The sequence below is a fragment of the Mirounga angustirostris genome, unplaced genomic scaffold (genome assembly GCF_029215605.1).
Source record: "Mirounga angustirostris isolate CCGP_5_RB_7025 unplaced genomic scaffold, mMirAng1.0.hap1 SCAF_1, whole genome shotgun sequence".
NCBI lineage: Eukaryota > Metazoa > Chordata > Mammalia > Carnivora > Phocidae > Mirounga > Mirounga angustirostris.
This window is the reverse complement of record NW_026991709.1, coordinates 156,692,971-156,711,113: the sequence shown is the minus strand read 5'-3', so window position 1 is coordinate 156,711,113 and position 18,143 is coordinate 156,692,971. Positions and strand designations below refer to the sequence as shown.

The 18,143-nt window shown below is 43.2% G+C and overlaps 1 protein-coding gene across 11 annotated transcripts in view; it reads left to right on the top strand.

Moving 5' to 3' along the window:
- SLC41A3 (solute carrier family 41 member 3) overlaps positions 1 to 17,691 on the top strand; it is a 108,958-nt gene extending 91,267 nt beyond the window's left edge. For 9 of the 11 annotated variants that reach the window (XM_064590846.1, XM_064590866.1, XM_064590856.1 and 6 more), the window contains 3 exons: positions 11,473 to 11,607; positions 15,449 to 15,597; positions 16,793 to 17,691. In XM_064590846.1, the coding sequence (XP_064446916.1) occupies positions 11,473 to 11,607; positions 15,449 to 15,597; positions 16,793 to 17,002 (494 nt within the window). In that variant the 3' untranslated portion in view covers positions 17,003 to 17,691. The remainder of the gene's footprint in view (positions 1 to 11,472; positions 11,608 to 15,448; positions 15,598 to 16,792) is intronic. The other 2 variants (XM_064590862.1, XM_064590869.1) reach the window with 2 other exon arrangements.
- The last annotated feature ends 452 nt before the right edge of the window (positions 17,692 to 18,143 follow it).

The window sequence follows — 18,143 nt, the reverse complement described above, 5'->3', positions numbered from 1 at the left end:
ACTACCTTGATGATTATAGCTTTCTAATAGAGCCTGAAGTCCGGAATTGTGATGCCACCAGCGTTGCTTTTCTTTTTCAACATTCCTCTAACAACTCGGGGTCTTTTCTGTTCCATACAAATTTTAGGATTATTTGTTCCATTTCTTTGGAAAAAGTTGATGATATTTTGATAGGGATTGCATTGAATGTGTAGATTGCTCTAGGTAGCATTGACATCTTCACAATATTTGTTCTTCCAATCCATGAACATGGAAAGTTTTTCCATTTCTTTGTGTCCTCCTCAATTTCCTTCATGAGTATTCTATAGTTTTCTGAGTACAGATTCTTTGCCACTTTGGTTAGATTTATTCCTAGGTATCTTATGGTTTTGGATGCAATTGTAAATGGGATCGACTTCTTAATTTCTCTTTCTTCTGTCTTCTTGTTGGTGTATAGTAATGCCGCTGACTTCTGTGCATTGATTTTATATCCTACCACTTTACTGAATTCCTGTATGAGTTCTAGCAGTTTTGGGGTGGAGTCTTTGGGGTTTTCCACATAAAGTATATCATCTGCAAAGAGTGAGAGTTTGACTTCTTCATGGCTGATTCGGATGCCTTTTATTTCTTTTTGTTGTCTGATGGCTGAGGCCAGGACTTCTAGTACTATATTGAATAGCAGTGGTGATAGTGGACATCCCTGCCGCGTTCCTGACCTTAGGGGAAAAGCTCTCAGTTTTTCTCCATTGAGAATGATATTCGCTCTGGGTTTTTCATAGATGGCTTTTATGATACTGAGGTATGTATCCTCTATCCCTACACTCTGAAGAGTTTTGATCAAGAATGGATGTTGTACTTAGGTCAAATGCTTTTTCTGCATCTATTGAGAGGATCATATGGTTCTGGTTCTTTCTTTTATTAATGTATTGTAACTCATTGATTTGCGGATGTTGAACCAACCTTGCAGCCCAGGATTAAATCCCACTTGGTCGTGGTGAATAATCCTTTTAATGTACTGTTGGATCCTATTGGCTAGTATTTTGGTGAGAATTTTTGCATCCATGTTCATCAGGGATATTGGTCTGTAGTTCTCCTTTTTGATGGGGTCTTTCTCTGGTTTGGGGATCAAGGTAATGCTGCCTCATAAAATGAGTTTGGAAGCTTTCCTTCCATTTCTATTTTTTGGAACAGTTTCAGAAGAATAGTTATTAATTCTTCTTTAAAAGTTTGGTAGAATTCCCCTGGGAAGCCATCTGGCCCTGGGCTTTTGTTTGTTGGGAGATTTTTGATGACTGCTTCAATTTCCTTAGTGGTTATAGGTCTGTTCAGGTTTTCTATTTCTTCCTGGTTCAGTTTTGGTAGTTGATACATCTCTAGGAATGCATCCGTTTCTTCCAGATTATCTAATTTGCTGGCTTATAGTTGCTCTCATAATATGTTCTTAGAATTGTTTGTATTTCTTTGGTGTTGGTTGTGATCTCTCCTCTTTCATTCATGATTTTATTTATTTGGGTCATTTCTCTTTTCTTTTTGATAAGTCTGGCCAGGGGTTTATCAGTCTTCTTAATTCTTTCAAAGAACCAGCTCCTAGTTTCGCTGATCTGTTCTACTGTTCTTTTGATTCCTATTTCATTGATTTCTGCTCTCATCTTTATTATTTCTCTTCTCCTGCTGGGTTTAGGCTTTATTTGCTGTTCTTTCTCCAGCTCCCTTAGGTGTAGGGTTAGGTTGTGTATTTGAGACCTTTCTTGTTTCTTGAGAAAGGCTTGTATTGCTATATACTTTCCTCTTAGGACCGCCTTTGCTGCATCCCAAAGATTTTGAACAGTTGTGTTTTCATTTTCATTTGTTTCCATTAATTTTTAAAAATTCTTCTTTAATTTCCTGGTTGAACCATTCATTCTTTAGTAGGATGCTCTTTAACCTCCATGTATTTGAGTTCGTTCTGACTCTCCTCTTGTGATTGAGTTCTAGTTTCAAAGCATTGTGGTCTGAAAATATGCAGGGAATGATCCCGGTCTTTTGGTACAGGTTGAGACCTGATTTGTGACCTAGGATGTGATCTGTTCTGGGGAATGTTCCATGGGCACTAGAGAAGAATGTGTATTCTGTTGCTTTGGGGTAGAATGTTCTGAATACATCTGTGAAGTCCATTTGTTCCAGTGTGTCATTTAAAGTCTTTATTTCCTTGTTGATCTTTTACTTAGATGATCTGTCCATTTCAGTGAGGGGAGTGTAAGGGTCCCCCACTATTATTGTATTGTTGTCAATGTGTTTCTTTGATTTTATTATTAACTGGCTTATATAATTGGCTGCTCCCATGTTAGGGGCATAGATATTTACAATTGTTAGATCTTCTTGTTAGATAGACACTTTAAGTGTGACGTAGTGTCCTTCCTCATCTCTTATAGTCTTTGGTTTAAAATCTAATTTGTCTGATATAAGGATTGCCACCCCAGCTTTCTTTTCGTCTCCATTAGCATGGTAAATGGTTTTCCACCCCCTCACTTTCAATCTGGGGGTGTCTTTGGGTCTAAAATGAGTCTCTTGCAGACAGCATATCAATGGGTCTTGTTTTTTTTATCCAATCTGATAGCCTGTGTCTTTTGATTGGGGCATTTAGCCCATTTATATTCAGGGTACCTCTTGAAAGGTATGAATTTAGTGCCATTGTATTGCCCGTAAGGTGACTGTTACTATATATTGTCTTTGTTCCTTTCTGATCTATGTTACTTTTAGACTCTTTCTTTGCTTAGAGGACCCCTTTCAATATTTCTTGTAGAGCTGGTTTGGTGTTCACAAATTCTTTCAGCTTTTTTTTTTTTTTTTTTCCTGCAAGCTTTTCATCTCTCCTTCTATTTTCAATGACAGCCTAGCTGGATACAGTATTCTTGGCTGCATATTTTTCTCATTTAGTGCTCTGAATATATCATGCCAGTCCTTTCTGCCCTGCCAGGTCTCTGTGGATATGTCTGCTGCCAATCTAATGATTCTACCATTGTAGGTTACAGACCTCTTATCCTGAGCTACTCTCAGAATTTTCTCTTTGTCTCTGAGACTTGTGAGTTTTACCATTAGATGTTGGGGTGTTGACCTATTTTTATTGATTTTAAGAGGGGTTCTCTGTGCTTCCTAGATTTTGATGCCTGTTTCCTTGCCCAAATTAGGGAAGTTCTCTGCTATAATTTGCTCCAATACACCTCCTACCCCTCTCTCTCTTTCTTCTTCTTCTGGTATCCCAATTATTCTAATATTGTTTCATCTTATGCTGTCACTTATCTCTCGAATTCTACCCTCGTGATCCAGTAGTTTGTCTCTCTTTTTCTCAGCTTCTTTATTCTCCATCATTTGGTCTTCTCTATCACTAATTCTCTCTTCTGCCTCATTAATCCTAGCAGTTAGAGCCTCCATTTTTTATTGCACCTCATTAATAGCCTTTTTGGTTTTGACTTGGTTGGATTTTAGTTCTTTTATTTCTCCAGAAAGGGTTTCTCTAATATCTTCCATGCCTGTTTCAATCCCAGCTAGTATCTTTATAATCGTCATTGTGAATTCTAGTTCTGACATCTTACTAATATCTGTATTGGTTAGGTCCCTGGCAGTTGGTACTGCCTCTTGTTCTTTTTTATGAGGTGATTTTTTCCATCTTGCCATTTTGACCAGAGGAGAATAGGGAATGAGAGAACAAAATGCTAACAGGATAATAACCCTGACCCCAGAAAAATATACACTAAACAAATCAGAAGATACCCTAAACTGGGGGATTAAAAGAATATGATCAGGTTGGTGAAAATAACAGCCACACACTAGATTTGGGTGTAGTTTGGTCTGTAGAAGAAATTGCCTCCCAAAATTTTAAAGGAAGAAAAACATATACATACAAAACTAAGGGTAAATATGAAGGGATGGAATATGACTGTAAAGTTTATGAAAATTAAAAAAATTTTAAGAAAGGAAATGATAAGTTGGTTGAAAAAAGAATGAAAAAAAAATTTTTTTAAAGAATGTGATCAGCGGGCGAGGTAAGATGGTGGAGGAGTAGGAGACCTGGATTTCGTCTGGTCTCAGGAATTCAGCTGGATAGGGATCAAACCATTCTGAACACCTACAAACTCAACAGGAGATCGAAGGAAAGAATAGCAACAACTCTCTGAACAGAAAAGTGACCACTTTCTGGAAGGTAGGACGTGCAGAGAAGTGAATCCGAGGCGATATTCAGGAGGATAGATGGCGGGGAGGGGCCTCCATCCGCTGCTTCTGGCAAGTGATAGAGCTGCGGAGCACAAAATTGGAACTCTTAGAAGTCTGCTCCGCTGAGGGACGTCACTCCGGTGGCTAAGCGGGAGGTGGAACCCTCGTGGGACAGTGTGGTCTCAGGACCCTCGGGGTCACAGAAAGACCGGGGGTGCCTGAGTGTGGCAGAGCTTCCAGGTATCAGAGCGGGGAAGCCGGCTGCAGAGACGGAGCGGAGGTGCAGGCTCTCAGCTCGGGGTTGCCATAAACCGTGATCTGCGGCACAGTCTGGCCCCTGCTCCTCTAGCAGGGATCCAACAATTGGCAGATCCGGGGAGACTCACCTTCCTGACCCAGGAGGAGTGGTGCGGGAGCGCACCGCAGGGATCTGCTGGGTTTGGAGACTCCACATGGGGTCGGGTGCCAGAGATATAAATGCTCGGTCACAGGCCAGGTGAGCACGGAGTGCGGCCGGAGACTGGGGAGATGGGAGTGACTGCTTTTCTCTGGGGGTGCACTGAGGAGCGGGGTCCCAAGTTCTCGGCTCCTCCGGGGCTGAGATTGGGAGGCCACCATTTTCACTCTCATCTTCCAAAGCTGTATGGAAAGCTTGCAGGGAACAAAAGCTCCCAAGAGCAAGCCCGAGCAGATTAGCCCAGACCGGGCAAGGGCAGGGCAATTCCGCCTCGGGCAAAGACATTTGGGAACCACAGCAACAGGCCCCTCCCCCAGAAAATCAGCAAGAACAGCCAGCCAAGACCAAGTGTACCCATCAATGAGAATGGCAGAACTCCAGCCTTAGGGGAATACTGCACATAGAATCCATGACTTTTTTACCATGATTCTGTAGTCTTTCAAAGTTAATTTTTTTAACTTTTTTTTTTTTAATTTTTCTTTTTCCCTTTTTCAACCAACATCTTCTCAATCCCTTTTTTTAAAAAACATTTTTATTTTTCATTTTTAGAGTCATTCTATCCCTTCATAGTAGTTACCTGTGGAGCTGGAGAAAGAACAGCAAATAAACCCTAAACCCAGCAGGAGAAGAGAAATAATAAAGATCAGAGTAGAAATCAATGAAATAGAAACCAAAAGAATAGTAGAACAGATCAACGAAACTAGGAACTGGTTCTTTGAAAGAATTAACAAGATTGATAAACCCCTAGCCAGACTTATCAAAAAGAAAAGAGAAATGACCCAAATCAACAAAATCTTGAATGAAAGAGGAGAGATCACAACCAACTCCAAAGAAAAACAAACAATTATAAGAACATATTATGAGCAACTCTGTGCCGGCAAATTAGATAATCTGGAAGAAATGGATGGTATTCATCAACTACCAAAACTGAACCAGGAAGAAATAGAAAACCTGAACAGACCTATAACCACTAAGGAGATTGAAGCAGTCATCAAAAATCTCCCAAAAAGCAAAAGCCCAGGGCCAGATGGCTTCCCAGGAATATTCTACCAAACATTTAAAGAAGAATTAATAACTATTCTTCTGAAACTGTCCCAAAAATAGAAATGAAAGGAAAACTTCCAAACTCGTTTTATGAGGCCACCATTACCTTGATCCCAAAACCAAATAAAGACCCCATCAAAAAGGAGAACTACAGACCAATATCCCTGATGAACATGGATGCAAAAATTCTCACCAAAATACTAGCCAATAGGATCCAACAGTACATTAAAAGGATTATTCACCACGACCAAGTGGGATTTAATCCTGGGCTGCAAGGTTGGTTCAACATCCACAAATCAATCAACGTGATACAATACATTAACAAAAGAAAGAACAAGAATCATGATCCTCTCAATAGATGCAGAAAAAGCATTTGACAAAGTACAGCATCTTTTCTTGATCAAAACTCTTCAGAGTATAGGCATAGAGGGTACATACCTCAATATCATAAAAGCCATCTATGAAAAACCTACAGCGAATATCATTCTCAATGGGGAAAAACAGAGAGCTTTCCCCCTAAGGTCAGGAACGCGGCAGGGATGTCCACTATCACCACTGCTATTCAACATAGTATTAGAAGTCCTAGCCACAGCAGACAACAAAAAGAAATCAAAGGCATCCAAATTGGCAAAGAAGAAGTCAAACTCTCACTCTTTGCAGATGATATGATACTTTATGTGGAAAACCCCAAAGACTCCACCCCAAAACTGCTAGAACTCATACAGGAATTCAATAAAGTGGCAGGATATAAAATCAATGCACAGAAATCAGTGGTATTCCTATATACCAACAACAAGACAGAAGAAAGAGAAATTAAGAAGTCGATCCCATTTACAATTGCACCCAAAACCATAAGATACCTAGGAATAAATCTAACCAAAGAGACAAAGGATCTGTACTCAGAAAACTATAAAATACTCATGAAAGAAATTGAGGAGGACACAAAGAAATGGAAAAATGTTCCATGCTCATGGATTGGAAGAACAAATATTGTGAAGATGTCAATGCTACCTAGAGCAATCTACACATTCAATGCAATCCCCATCAAAATACCATCCACTTTTTTCAAAGAAATGGAACAAATAATCCTAAAATTTGTATGGAACCAGAAAAGACCCCGCATAGCCAGAGGAATGTTGAAAAAGAAAAGCAAAGCTGGTGGCATCACAATTCCGGACTTCCAGCTCTATTACAAAGCTGTCATCATCAAGACAGTATGGTACTGGCACAAAAACAGACACATAGATCAATGGAACAGAAGAGAGAGCCCAGAAATGGACCGTCAAGTCTATGGTCAACTCATCTTTGACAAAGCAGGAACGAATGTCCAATGGAAAAAACAGTCTCTTCAACAAATCGTGTTGGTAAAATTGGACAGCCACATGCAAAAGAATGAAACTGGACCATTTCCTTACACCACACACAAAAATAGACTCCAAATGGTTGAAGGACCTAAATGTGAGACAGGAGTCCATCAAAATCCTAAAGGAGGACACACGCAGCAAGCTCTTCGACCTCAGCCACAGCAACTTCTTCCTAGAAACATTGACAAAGGCAAAGGAATCAAGGGCAAAAATGAACTATTGGGACTTCATCAAGATAAAAAGCTTTTGCACAGCAAAAGAAACAGTCAACAAAACCAAAAGACAACTGACAGAATGGGAGAAGATACTTGCAAATGACATATCAGTTAAAGGGCTAGTATCCAAAATCCATAAAGAAGTATTCAAACTCAACACCCAAAGAAGAAAGAATCCAATCAAGAAATGGGCAGAAGACAGGAACAGACATTTTTCCAAAGAAGACAGCCAAATGGCCAACAGACACATGAAAAAGTGCTTAACATCGCTCGGCATCAGGGAAATCCAAATCCAAACCTCAATGAGATACCACCTCACACCAGTCAGAATGGCTAAAATTAACAAGTCAGGAAACGACAGATATAGGCGGGGATGTGGAGAAAGGGTAACCCTCCTATACTGTTGGTGGGAATGCAAGCTGGTGCAGCCACTCTGGAAAACAGTATGGAGGTTCCTCAAAAAGTTGACAATAGAGCTAGCATATGATCCAGCAATTGCACTACTGGGTATTTACCCCAAAGATACAAAAGTAGGGATCCAAAAGGTTACGTGCACCCCGATGTTCATATCAGCAATGTCCACATTCGCCAAACTGTGGAAAGAGCCAAGATGTCCATCGACAGATGAATGGATAAAGAAGAGGTGGTATATATATACAATGGAATATTATGCAGCCATCAAAAGGAATGAGATCTTGCCATTTGCAACGACGTGGATGTAACTGGAGGGTATTATGCTGAGTGAAATAAGTGAATCAGAGAAAGACATGTATCATATGACCTCACTGATATGAGGAATTCTTAATCTCAGGAAACAAACTGAGTGTTGCTGGAGTGGGGTGTGGGGTGGGAGGGATGGGGTGACTGGGTGATAGACACTGGGGAGGGTATGTGCTCTGGTAAGCGCTGTGAATTGTGCAAGACTGTTGAATCTCAGATCTGTACCTCTGAAACAAATAATGCAATATATGTTAAGAAAAAAAAAAAGATAGTAGGAGGGGAAGAATGAAGGGGGGAAATCGGAGGGGGAGAGAAACCATGAGAGGTGATGGACTCTGAAAAACAAACTGAGTGTTCTAGGGGGAAGGGGGTGGGAGCATGGGTTATCCTGGTGATGGGTATTAAAGAGGGGACGTTCTGCATGGATCACTGGGTGTTATGCACAAACAATCAATCATGGAACACTACATCTAAAACTAATGATGTAATGTGTGGTGATTAACATAACAATAAAAAAATGTTTTAAAAATGTGATCAGGCGGGATACTAGGACAATGTCATACACTAGATTTAGGGTATATTTTGGTCTGTTAGAAGAAAGTGTATTGCAAAATTTTAAAGAACGAAAAGCTTTATATATATATATAAAAGGTTAAATACAATGAAGAGAAAATATGACTGTAAAAAATGAAAAATTAAAGGTTTTTAAAAATGAATTGATAAGGGGGCGCCTGGGTGGCTCAGTCGTTAAGTGTCTGCCTTTGGCTCAGGTCATGATCCCAGGACCCTGGGATTGAGCCCCACATCGGGCTCCCTGCTCTGTGGGGAAGCCTGCTTCTCCCTCTCCTACTCCCCCTGCTTGTGTTCCCTCTCTCGCTATGTCTCTCTCTGTCAAATAAATAAATAAAATCTTAAAAAAAAAAAGAATTGATAAGATGTTGGTTGAAAAAGGAAAGAAGAAAAATTCAACTAAAAATTATAGAAAAAGAAGAGAAAATTTAAAAAATTAATTGAAAGACTAAAGAATCATGGGGGAAAAAGCCATGCATTCTATGTGCTGTATTTCCCTAGTGCTGGAGTTCTGCCATTCTCATTGATCAGTAAACTTGGTCTTCGCTGGCTGTTCTTGCTGATCTTCTGGGGGAGGGGACTGCTGCAGTGGTTCTCAAATGTCTTTGCTGTCTCTATCCCTTGCCGGGGGGCCGGACTAAGTAATCTGCTCGGGTTTGCTCTTGGGAGCTTTTGTGCCCTGCAAGCTTTCCATACAGCTTTGGAGGATGAGAGTGAAAATGGTGGCCTCCCAATCTCCACCCTGGAGGAGCTGAGAACTCAAGGCCCCACTCCTCAGTGAGCCCCCAGAGAAAAGCAGTCAATCACTCCGATCTCCCCAGTCTCCGGATGCACTCCGTGCTCACCTGGCCTGTGACCGAGCATTTATATCTCTGGCACCCGACCCCGTGTGGAGTCTCCAAACCCAGCAGATCCGTGAGGTGCGCTCCCGCGCCACTCCTCCCCAGAGAGGAAGGGGAGTCTCCCCGGATCTGTCGCTTATTGGGTCCCTGCTGGAAGAGCAGTGGCCAGGCTGTGCCAGATCATGTTTATGGCAATCCTGAGCTGAGAGCCCACTCCTCGGCTCCGTTTCTGCAGCTGGTTTCCCTGCTCTGATACCTGGGAGCTCTGCCACACTCAGGCAACCCCGGTCTTTCTGTGACCCCGAGGGTCCTGAGAGCACACTGTCCCAGCGAGGGTTCCACTCCCCGCTTAGCCACTGGAGTGCTGTCCCTTAGTGGAGCAGATTCCGATTTTGTGCTCCGTGCTCTTATCACTTGCTGGTAGCCAGCTGATGAAGGCTCCCTCACCCCCGCCATCTATCTTCCAGAATATCGCCTTGGATTCACTTCTCTGCATGTTCTACCTTCCAGAAAGTGGTCGCTTTTCTGTTCAGAGAGTTGCTATTCTTTTCTTTGATCTCCTGTTGAGTTTGTAGGTGTTCTGAATGGTTTGATACCTATCTAGCTGAATTCCTGGGGCCAGAGGAAATTTACGTCTCCTACTCCTCTGCCATCTTGCTTCTCCCCTACCAAAATCTTAAAAAAAAGAAATAGGCTTCAGAGGCCCTTGGGCACCCCCTCCCCCTAATTCCATGGGAACCTAGGTGATTGTTCCTTGCATGTCAGTGACACCCAGTAGGTCTGCTCCCAACAGAGGCAGGGCTGGCCACTCACACAAGGGGCTGGCCACCTAGAGGACTGCATCACCTAAGTAAGGTCCTGATGTTTAACACTTGGAAAGATTTCCTTGTATGTCATCAACTCAGATGCCTCTGGTGCCACAAAAGCAGTTTGAGTTCGGCAGGTGTGACAGTAACTGGGCTGTAAGGAGTGGCAGGGGACAGTCATGCTGCAGAGCATGTTCCTGGAGTGGAGAGAGTGGGGCCTGCTCAGCTCCATCCAGTTGCTGCCTGTCAAGATTGGAGGTCTGGAGTTGCCCCAGCTGACTTGTTAAGAGAAGCTGGCAATTATTTTGAGCTACTTTTTAAAAGGTTTTTCCTTTTTTTTTTAAATCGTGTATAATACCCAGTGCTACGCAACTATTGAATCATTGAACACTACATCAAAAACTCATGATGTGCTATATGGTGGCTGACTGAACATACATATATACATACATACATACATAAAAAATCATGTGGGTCTAGCAAAATAGATCTGCAGCTGTCCTCTGCCCACAGACCATTCTTTGTATCCAGGGTAGTTGGTTTCTCCCTCTGGACATCACTGGGGCACATCTGGCCCAGTGAGGGATTAATCCCCAGGGGGCTGAGGAAATTGAATGGGGGCAGCCCGCCCACCCTCTAAAGGAGAGGGCCATGAGTAGGCCCTGTTCTCTGCCAGCCCCAGATCCTGGCCCTGCAGAGGGAGCTTGGCATGACCTTTGTCTTCTGGGCCCTGGGGTCCTGGCAGGGCTGCGCACAGTCCACTCCATGTGGAAGCTGGGGCCTCAGCAGGCCTGTTGCAAATGATAGCTCCTCTTCTCTTGCTGCTGTCCCCAATTTCTCTTCTGTCTCCTTCCCACCTTAGGGGAAAAAACACTTTCATTTTCTCAGATGTTCCATTCTGGAATCTGATTCCTGTCACATCCTACGACTTTTAATGGCTTATCAAAATACCTTTCCATAGACCTTTCTGTCACTGTCTTCCCTCCCTCTCTCCCTATTCCCTACCCCCTCCCTCTATGCAACAAATATGTATTAAAAACCTACTTTGCCAGTCACACTTCCTTCACCATAGAGATAGCTGTCAAGGTGATACCTCACTCACAAGGTCCAGTTTACCCTTGCTTGGGGCTGAACAAGATCTGTGGTAAAGTGGGAGGGAAGGAAGAAAGATCCAGTGCTGAATCAGTCAAGGAAGTCTTCCTAGAGGACATAGACTTAAAGTAAGAGATAGAACTTAGAGACTGGCATAAAAAAGGGGAAACCACATTCTTTTTCTCCTCCCAGGTGTTGGTGGCAATCTGGTGGCCATTCAGACCAGCCGGATCTCCACCTACCTGCACATGTGGAGCACGCCTGGTGTTCTCCCCCTCTGGATGAAACAGTTCTGGCCTAACCCATGCTCCACTTTTTGCACCTCAGGTGGGTCTGGTGTCTTCCAGAGGCCATGTGGCCATTTCTTTACACAAGTAAAAATTGCCATCATTGGAATCTGCTCTGTAGCAACAGATGTCTAAGACCAGTGCTGACCTCAGCCCAGATCATCTTCAAGGACACAGCTCCTCCTCCCAGAGACCTGACTCCCCACCTCTACCTCTGGTTGATTCATCCATTCATTCAGATATTTAATTCTGCTAGGTACTAGGTGTCAGGTTGCAGTGATGAGTCAGAGAAAGCTGATTCTTGCCCACATGGATTTACATGATCCAGAAGAGCAGATAAACACACCAAAAAAGGAGCATTTAACTACAAATTGTGGCATGTTTTAAAATAAAAAACTACAGGGTCCAGTGGAAGGAATTTCAGGAGATATTGAGATATGGGTTTGGCAAGTTCCTCTCTGAGGATGATGGGGGGAGCAGGGGAGGGTGTGGGGGGAGGAGGCATGCTGGAGCAAGAGGGGCATTTGAGGCAGGGGGGACAGCCTGAGCAAAGGCTCAGAAGCAGGAAGGAGCTTGGTAAGTCTGAAGAACTGAAAGGCCAGGGAGGCCTGAGCATAATGAGCAAGGGAGAGGATGGAGAAAGCTGAGATCAGGGAGGGAGGGGTTGGTCATTATAGGGCCTTGAAGCTTGAGGAAGGGAGACTGGATTCTATTCTGAGAACCACTGGAAACCTTTTGAGGTCTTTTCTTTTTGTTACTTTTAAAACTTGGATCTTTTCTCCCACTGCATTTTCTTTTAATCATTTCCTTTCTGTTTCAAGAACTACCTTTAGCCATTCTTTTAGGGTAGATTTGCTGGCACATTCCTGAAGGATATTTTTGCCAGATATAAAATTCAGGATTGATGGTTCTTTTCAGCACTTGAAAAATGTGCCCCTTTCTTCTGAATCCCCTGGTTTCTGATGAGAAATTACTATCATTTGAATTATTTTTTGTCTTTTGTTTGTTTCAAGACTTTTTCTTTACTTTTTAGTCTTTGAGTTATGATGCACATTGGTGTGGATTTCTTAGGGTTTGCCATGTTTGGCGTTTATTTAGCTCCTTGAGTACATGGATTTATCTTTTGCCAAATTTGGGGAATTTTAAGCCATGATTTCTTTGATACACCTTCAGCCCCACTGTCTTCTTCCTTTCCTTCCTGTATTCTGATGACATGAATGGTGGATCTTTTGTTACAGTTCCACAAGCCCTGGAGTCTCTGTTCAATTTTTCCCCCAGCCTATTTTACTCTCTCTTATTCAGATTGGCTAATTTCCATAGTTTTTTTTTCAAGTTCATGGATTCTTTCCTCTGCCCTCTTCACTCAGCCAGTCATCCCTTGCATTGAGTTGTTTGGGGTTTTTTGGCTATTGTATTTTTTCAGTTCTAAAATTTCCACATGGGTCTTCTTTGTATCTTCTGTTTCTTTTCTGAGACTTTCTGATTTTTTTTTTACCAAAACTTTCAGATAATTCTGCCATCTGTGTCATATCAAGTTGAAATTTTTTTTTCTTTTATAAGAAGTGATTTCAGATTGAATCCCAGGCATTCGGGGTATATGTTATGAAACTCTGGATCTCATTTCAGTCTTTTTCAGCTACCTTTTCTGACACTGCACTACTGAAGGAAAGGGAATGCATTGCTTCCTTACTGCCAGATGGGGGTAGAAGCCCAGGTTTCCCCCCACCCCTACCATCCCCACCGTCTCTGTTAATACACTGGGGGAAGAGGAGCACTCCATTGCTGGTGGGCTGGGGAGGAGTCCACGTTCCTCTGACACTATCCTGGCTGAGAGGGAGAGGGAAGCTTTGTTATTGCTGCCCACATGGCCTTCACAGACATGGTTGAGTCGGGAGCTCATTACCACCAGGCAGAGTACCACTTACTCTCCACTCAGCCTTCTCTATCCCACCTCAACCAGAAGGGGTGAGTGGCACGTTCCACCTAGATTTGGTCAGAAGTCCAGGCTCCCCTCTTGGCCTTTGCTAATGGAAGTGGGGCTGTAGTTTTTCCTGTGATGTTTGGCTGGAATAGAGAAGTTGCCTAAAAGTTCTGTGTTTTGCTAGGCTGTCCCTCTTTTGGACTTTTGGCTAGACAGAGCGGGCTTTTGTTGAGTCTTTTTTTTTTTTTTTTTTTTTTGGTCTCTGCCCATTGATGTTTCTGAGTTGCTGACTTCTCTAGCATCTGCTCTGGGATATATGAGGCAAAACTCCCCCAAAACACCAAAACAACAACTCAGGGAATTCACTTCTGTGTTGTTTGTTGGGTTCCCAGGTCCCTGGCCAGCCCACCCTTTCTCTGCACCTTTTCAAATCTTCTTATGTTTGTTTTATATATAATGTCCAGGGTTTTTAGTTGTATTTAATGAGAGGAATAGGAAGAACTATGTCTAGCCATCTTGTCTTGAAGTGGAAATTACCATTGAATTTTCTGATTTGTCATTTATATATAGAAAATCTGTTTCTATTCCTCCATTATTTCTGTATCTGTCTTAGTTCAGCTGCTATAATGGAAGTATAGAATGGGTGGCTCATAAATACAAGAAGCTTATTTTTTATAGTTTTGGTTTGTGGAAGTTCAAGGTCAAGGCACTAGCAAATTTTGTCTGGTGATGGCCTGCTTACTAGTTTGTAGACAGCTGTCTTCTCACTGTGTCCTCACATGGTGGAAGGAGTGAAGTGTCTGAGGTGTCTTTTATAAGGTTATAAGCACTAATGACATTCATGAGTGCTGTACCCTTATGACCTAATCATCTCCAAATACCATCACATTGAGGGTTAGATTTACAACATATGGATCTGGGTGATGGAGGACACCCAGATGCTATAGCAGCATCTAAATATTTTACTGAATTCTTATTTATGTAATGTTTCTATAGATTTTCTTGAGTTTTAGGGCCAGCTGCCAATAGCAATTATTTATTTTGCTTCTACTTTTTTTTCCAAAGAATCTTTTCATACCTTGTCTAATTTTTCATCATGAATAGATTTTGGAGCTCTTGAGTGTTCTCAGCCTCTCTCTACATATTTTATGGTAGTGTTTTTAGCTTCTAAGCTGTATGATTGTTCCTCCTCTTTCTTGTTAGCTTGATGAAATATATTAACTCAGAGGTAAATGGAGACTTTTTATTGAAACTCTATTTCCATTGAGAAGTCAGTTGCATTCATATATTACAATTTTTAAAAGTGTGTGTGGTTGGAGCAGGGAAGTCACACTTCTTGCAGAATCTCAAATTCTTAGAGTACTGAAGCCAAAAGAGAATGTGCTGAATGAGTCCCAGAGGCTTAGCATGAGGAAGGGGCTGCCTGAGGCCTCCCATGAATGTGCCACCCTTCCCTGGATTACTAATTCCACATGCTGAGCCTTCGTTTGTCCACATTCCAGAGCTCTCTCCCACCTTAAGCCCTTTGCATGTTCCCTTTCCTCTGCCCAGAGTTCTCTCCTTGAGATTCATATCTCAGCCTAGATGTCATCTTCTCTCAAGGGCTTCTAGTCTCCAGTATTCATCCTACTAATATACACTTTGTTCTCTACCACATTATCCTGGTTTATTTTCATCCTCACACTGGTCAGTTTGAAATGACTTTTGTTTCTGCTACTCGATTCTGTTTGTTTGGTTTTTTTTCTCTCTCTCTCTCTCTTCCCTAAAATGTCAATTCCATGAGGGAAGGGACAGGAGTATATCCCCATATGAGAGAATGTGCCTGCCACATAATAGATGCTCAGTAAACACTCGTGTAATAGATAAATGAATGTGGGTGCCTCACTGGAGACTGTCACATGCCAAGGTGGCTTCTGCTGCCCAGCAGGTTACACAATCTCCTTGGTTTTGTTTTTTTCAGAAATTAATTCCATATCAGCCCGAGTCCTGCTCTTTCTGGTGGTTCCGGGCCATCTGATTTTCTTCTACATCATCTACTTGGTGGAAGGCCATTTGGTCCCAGACAGTAAGATCTTTGTGGTGTTCTATCTGCTAGCAAGCCTGATCCAGGTGAGGATGACTATAGCAGTATCAGAGCAGCATTCAGTGGTTGGTCAGCCAGCACGATTTGTCTTGGTTGGCAGGGGGGGCAGTTCCAGGACCCCCATCTTCCAAGAGCCAACTTGTTCAAGCCCAAGGGCATGATCCAGACAGAGAAGCCACTCCACACTCTGTATTGCACACTTCACACTGAACATTCCACACAGCACATGCTACACTGCACATTTCATAGGGTACACCCCCCACAAGGCACACTCCATACTACATATAGCACACTGCACACTCCTCAGCAGAGGATCAAAGGTTCATCCTGAAGTTGCAGCAAGTTGCCGTGAAGCAAGTTGATGAGTGTGTCCAACTGATGATCTGTGCCATGCACACCAACCATCACAGATAGGGTGGGCAGAGACCAGCCCCCTGCTGGAGTGTTGCTGAAAGGCATGTAGGGACTTAAGTCAGGACTGGATGGTGATAAGGACATGATGAAAGAGATTAAGCTGGTGCCTGCCTCTGGGTAGTACTCAGCAGACTGTCTGCCCAGACTAGCTGACTGATGCCCCTCGTGGGCCCAGGTTGTCTGCAGAGATAACTGGACACTGATGGGCAATTCTAGGAGGGCAGTGCTAGAACTGGGGACTGACATGTTCAAATCTCCCTGAGTTAGGGCATTTACAATTGCAGCATGTCCCTGACCCTGAACAGAGCTGGGGCACTCTGACAAACTGTCTTGAGCAGGAGCAGGGAAGGGGCTGGAGTCAGCCTGGGACAGGGGACCGAGGAGCCCTGGAATGAAGCCAGGACTGTGCTCACTACTGGCACTTTCAGGAAAGGCTTAATGTCCAAAGCTGCCCATACAAGGGCTTCCAGCAAACTCAAATTGAAGTCCCAATAAGGTCTATGTCTTGAGTTTTCAAGGATAGTGAGAGGAGTTGGTGTAGCAGAGATGGTCTGTCTGACACCTCAGTTTGCCACAAGTAGGACCTGACCACAGGGAGGGAAGCTAGGCAACTATGGATAAGGGTGGACTTCCTGCCTCTGCATGAGTTCATAGCTGGGCACTGGCCCCAAGAAAAGCTAGAGGAAGGGGACTCCTTGGAGTGGACATGTCCACCTTGGTATCTGCCTTTGAAATTTGCTGTTTCTTAGTGACACTTAACTATCTGACTTAGTTGTTATTTTTTGTGTCTGCTTGCTCTTTTGCCAGGTGACGATTCTCCTGTACCTGGCAGAAGTGATGGTTCGGCTGACATGGCACCAGGCCCTGGATCCAGACAACCACTGTATCCCCTATCTCACAGGGTTGGGGGACCTCCTAGGGACTGGCCTTCTGACACTCTGCTTTCTTATCAACTGGTTATTGAGGAGTGAAACAGGGCTGGATGGCTTCTCAGAACCAGCATCTGGACCTCCCTAATGAGCCCAGGCAGCCCCAGTTGCTCAGTAGAATTTTCCTTCACACCAGCAGGGTACAGAATACAGTTTCTCCCTGCCTGGGTCCTCAGGAAAGATGGTTGACACCCTGCCTCTGCAGTGGCCCTTTGTCAGTCTGCTAAGGACACTAACACACATCTTGACTCTGGAGTTGGAACCTGAGCCTATGAGGGTGAGGGAGGCCTGAAATCAGAAGCATTGTTTGTGTGTGAATGTGACTGCATGTTCCCGGACATAAGTGCACACCCATGTGCTTGGTGAGTGCAAATGAGTGTGCATGTATGTGTGGAGAGCAGGGGACTCTGGCCTGAAGACGCTGAAGGAAGAGACATGTCCGGTGCACTTGGGAGATATGCTGGCACTGTTCTGTGCCCATGCAGCCTGGATTGGGGAGGAGCAGGAATGAGACGCCTTCTGTGCCCAAGCCTCAGGACTGAGCTGTGGCTTAAGCACAGTCTTCACCAGCTCTGAGCTTCGTTGGCCATTTTGCCAGTGTGCCTGCAAATGTGCAGCCCTTCCCAAAACAGCCCTTCCTTGCACACCCTTCATCTGCTCCCAGTATTTAATCCTGTTAATGTTTTTTCTCTTTTTCTTCCTTTTATGTTTAAGCAAAACTTCTGTTTAGATTTTAATGATCAGAGAAGTATAAAATAAAACATAGATTATATTATACTTGGCCTTTGTGTCCTTAAAGATAGTTAATGCCACCATGAGACTTGGGGTCTATAAGTAACAAAAACCTCTGGTGTTTCTCTAGTGTCTGTTTCTCAAACTGTGGTCTCTAGCATAGAAGCATCAACATCACAGAGAAACTTGTTAGAAATGCAAGTTGTTTACCCTCCCTCCCCTAGGCCTGCCAAATCAGCCTATCTTGGGGTAGAGCTCAGCAATGTAGGTTTAATAAGCCCTCCATGTTGTTCTGATACACTCTCACATTTGAGAACCACTACTCCAGAATGCCCTCACTTTTTTAAAATATATGTTTACTTCCTGATTCTTTTTTTTAATTAATTTAATTAATTTATTTAAAGAGCACACACGAGTGGGGAGAGGGCAGAGGGAGAGAGAGAATCTCAAGTAGATTCCACGCTGAGCATGGAGCCCAACACAGGGCACAATCCCAT